The 4,809-nt window shown below is 31.3% G+C and overlaps 1 protein-coding gene across 1 annotated transcript; it reads right to left on the reverse strand.

The window, feature by feature from the left end:
- Positions 1-685: 685 nt before the first annotated feature.
- LOC100804740 (S-type anion channel SLAH1-like) lies at positions 686-3,893 on the reverse strand. The gene is given in 4 exon segments (XM_041016258.1): positions 686-965; positions 3,080-3,400; positions 3,402-3,422; positions 3,424-3,893. Coding segments are annotated over 4 exon segments (750 nt in total). The 5' UTR covers positions 3,604-3,893; the 3' UTR covers positions 686-737.
- Between the last annotated feature and the right edge of the window lie 916 nt (positions 3,894-4,809).

Raw genomic sequence — 4,809 nt, forward strand, 5'->3', positions numbered from 1 at the left:
GAAGAATCTTGTCATATTTTTTACATATTACAATTACGCCCATGTAATGTAACATGTTTACCATTGACAACGTATACCTAACTAGATAAGCTTACCTTCTTGTTTGCTCCAGCACAGAATAATATAATTACGGACACATGACAGAAATTAAATGATTGCCTTAATACGGTTCGCTTTTTTAATTTACACCACATAAATATTAAAGTTGTATTTGTTCATATTAACATATACTAATGGAAATTTTGATCATAACTAATATACTGGATAGCTATTTGGTTAGGATCAATCTATCCGGCCCTGATAAAGACAAAACAATCAAACATAAAGATAGTCACAAAATTAGGTCAGTTAATGCAGCTTAGGTGACGAATTACTTAATTAAATGATAATCAGCACACATAGACTCAAGGTCTTATGAGCAGGATAAGACCCTCAAGTAAAAACCATCATTTGTATGCAGTTATTATCTTCTTTATTGTCCAAGGTTGAGAGCTCTAACTTGAATGTTAGAGTATCTTTTGTAGATATTCTCTTTTGAACAATACCATTCAGACCACCAAACACAAGATTCATAAGACATGAGAAAAGACAAGAGAGACAGTGTCGGGCTATTATTTGGGAGGAACACGTATATTATAATATAGATAGATATAAAGTGTATTACGTACTAATTAAGCGTAATTTGTAATTAAATAATGAAGGATTTGGTGATTCTACTAGTGATGGTAATTAACAGATTAACTAATGAGCAAGCTTGCAATAATAGGATCGTTATCTGGTAGAAGCATCTTAGAGTTGAGCAGAGTGAAGAACGTTAGAAAAAGGTAGACAAGAACTGAAAGAGCTAACAGAAGGTGCATATAATTCGTTGAAAGCAGAGCTAGTGCGGTAATCGGAAAGGAGTAAGCCCACCACGCAACATTGAGCCTTCTCATAGATCTCCTGAACAGGGTTGGCCTGCAAATCTGTTCAACACATCTAAATCTAAATTATGAATATTTTATTTCAGGCTAAAGGTTAAGCAATGAATATGATAAAATTAAAAATATAGAAATAGTAGGGGATTATATATTAACAAGTTGAAAATATATAATTCTTTTATTACATGGAAAATACATAATAATAATAATAATAATAATAATAATAATAATAATAATAATAATAATAATAATAATATCAATTATAATTAATAAGTTTTAAAATGAAAACATCATTGTTTTTTTAGGACCAAATACATTGTTGATCTGATAGAATTGGACTTAAATTCCTTAATGGATTTTAACTTTATAATAAAAAATGAAATCAAAAAAAAAAATTCACTCATATTTTCATACATTAAGAAATGAATATTTTGTACAAATAGGGTGGTATAAAAAAAGTGAAGAAATAGGAAATGGAGTAATATCTTGCTTTAACGTTAGTATTAGCTAGCTGGCAATGAGCCTCCATGCGCCGCGCACCAGTTAAAATGTTTCAATCAGATGTTCAGAATTCAAATTGACCACAAATGTTGACTATGAATATATGATCTGTTTTCTTTTTTGTTTCATATGAAAACACTGGCTACAAGTGAATGCATGAATTCAATTTTTATTTTATAATTAATAAATAAATTTCTCTAGCTACCCCAGCTGTAGGCTTTGTCATTACTTGAATGATAATCGCAGACAAAGAGATTCGAGAGATAGATCCCCTATATATATATTTATGCTGCAAATATTTGTTTAATTTATTGCAAGGATGAAATCAACTGCAGTTTAAATTATACAGTGTAATAAAATATAGGAACTTAATTGATGTACTACGAAATAAGGTCATTTTCATAACTGTACGTGAATCGCTCGAGGCTTTATAATCGTGTCGTATACTTTTAAAAAATGACTGTTCTGGAGAGATATTTGAGATATTTATTAAATTATACTTTTGTATGTTTTTATCATGTAATTTATTAATTTTTCCTAAACTGTTTGCAATATATGCTTGTTTCTTTAATTTCATATGAAACTACCCTAGAAAAGGGGCAATCTGATTAGCATACTAAAAATTTTACATCATTTCTGTCAAAAAAATATATTACATCATTCTTACATTAAAATTTTAAAATACAAAAACACTTATTTTAATATTTATTTAACTTTATTTATTCATTTAAAAAATAATATAATGTACGTAAGATGGATTATAACAATACATAAAACTAGAGTTATAAGGTTTTGGTGGTCGTAAAGGAGATTTAAGTCTTGAAAGGAGAGAGACAAAAAAACATCTTGAGTTTGAATCATTCAATTAACATTCTAATAAAAGTTAACAACTAAAATTTAGTGATAAAAAATACCAATACATTAAAATTAGATAAAGTATTTTAGAAAAAAATGAACTAAAATATAATAACAGGGTAAACTATAAGATTTTTTATATAATAATCATTTAATAAAAAATTATTATGTAAGTACAATTTATTTTTATACTATTTTAAAAATTATATTTAAAATTATTTTTAATTGATTAAAAATATAAAAATGGTAGTAATAATGTAATTGAAATTAAACTTTACTAAAATTAGTAAAATATTGATGTATTGATGATGTAAAATAATTTGATTGTAAACTAATAAAATAGTAATATGACTTTCAATATAATTGAATTAAAAAAATTAAATTTATTATATATGATATTTAATTAGATGATAAGACAAAAACTTGTATGCTATCAATATACATATTTCGTTTGTCTTATAATAATAGTGGCATAATTAGATAATAAAATATGTGTATTTAATTTTTGCAGTTAATATGAGAATTTTATTAATAGATAATATATAAATAAACATTTTTTGAGTCTTATAAGTTCGTTCTAATCATAATAAATCCATGGAAGTCAATTCATATAAACTTTTAGTTATTAGAAAAGAAATCATCCCATACTAAAAAAAAATATTCCAAATAATAAACAATATATATACTCTCTCCATACCATTATAATTTATTTTGTCAATATCAATTACATATTAAGGGAGTAATTAATACAGGACTATCCTTTTTGAATAAGTAAATGCAAAGATAGAGAAATAAATGATTACCAGTGATGTGAAGAGGACTAGGGAGAGAAAGAAGAGCATCTTGGAAGCAGTATCAAAGGTGCCAACCATGAATTCTGAAGCCAAGCTTGCCACACTCGGTGCTGCAAAGAACAAGAAGAAAACCGGCCTCAACAACACCGGAAGGCGATCTCCACCGGAACGCTGATAGAGGGTAACAAACAGCACCAAGTAATGCACCATCCCCAGCGAAAACAAGCAAACCGCTCTCTCTTTCCAACCCATATTCGCCGCAGCTTGTGCCCCGACCAAGTTCCCTATCACCGACATCTGGCTCGTCGGGTTTGCTACCGTCGATAAAAAGCCTCTTCACTTTCGTGAACCACCTGCCCGTAGAATTTCACGTCCAGCACCACCACCGGCACCGCGAACACCCACCACATAACCAAATACGTCGGTGTTTTCGGCGCCACGAATGGCGCTGATTGAAGCAACAGAAGCCATGAAATCCACGGAGCGAAGAGGTAGTTAACTCGTACAGGGTGCAAGAAATCCGCCTTTACCATCCTAAAGAAAAACAAACACCTAGCCGGAAGAGATATAAAGATATAAAGTGAGTTGGATGGTTAAAAGAAAATGAAACATGAGAAATGTGGCGAGTTTAATATCCTCACCTAATAAAAATAACATTTGGCCGATTAAAAAAAAAAAACAATTAAGCATCTCAGGAGGTAGAGAAGAGAGAGTAACACGAGAGTAAAGAGAGCCAACGACCACAGTGCAAGAAAAGCTGAGGAAGGAAGCGTGCAAAGCAAGCGTCGTAGAGCGCTTGTGACGTCGTGTGTTGGTGATTCGATCAGTGTCTTCCACCACAAAGCTTGGCCACCGAGGGAGAGGCTTATTCTGAAGTAACCTGCATGGAATTTTGTTAGTATAGAATTTAGGGACGTTAAGGAGCGCTTTGCGACCATCAACGAGGTTGGTTCGTGATTGCTGTGGCTAATAACGTTGGAGGTGGTCGTGTCGTCAACCACAAGCTCAATCTCGGGTCGTAAAGCTTGGGTTGCCATGCCGTGAGATTATGAAGAGATTTCTGTGATGTTCGGATTTTGCTTATTCCACATGCAAGGGTTTTATACAGGACGGTTAATTAGGCCATAAGTGAGCACAAGTGGGCGTTTTAAAAAAATTTATAGAAGTTCCATTTTTCATTATTTTTTAATTAAACCATAAGGGAAATGTGGTCCTTTCCGATTGCTTTGGCACGTTGTACTCCGACGTTTTTTTTGTTATTTCATTTTTCTATTATATTATCTTTTGACCTCTCTTTTCTAACTATATATTACATTTGTTTTTCCATCTTATCTCTCTCTTCTGACATACATACATAAATAAACCTCAAAATGGAATGTAAGTGCATAACAAGTTATTAAAGTAGATTGATTTCAGCCGATAAAAGAAAAATGAAGCAATGGATATATTAAAAATACTTTACTTTAATGCTTGTGTTCCAATCACAAGAAAGGCCTATGAGGCTTTTCGAGAGCTAGATCATGATTGTGAGTTTATCCCAATAATTATGTGTTCTACCTATTACCGTTGTTGCCCTAGGCATATATGCACAAAGGTGCATGGCATGAATCAAGCTATCGCATGAAGAATTAGGGGTTCGAAATGTTGGCGGGAGTGGAACTATATATATGTATAACTATGTTACTATTTTTATTTTCTTAGTTGTGAAACTATATTTGATTCTGCGGTTTTATATAAAT

Source organism: Glycine max, chromosome 6 (genome assembly GCF_000004515.6).
Source record: "Glycine max cultivar Williams 82 chromosome 6, Glycine_max_v4.0, whole genome shotgun sequence".
Lineage (NCBI taxonomy): Eukaryota > Viridiplantae > Streptophyta > Magnoliopsida > Fabales > Fabaceae > Glycine > Glycine max.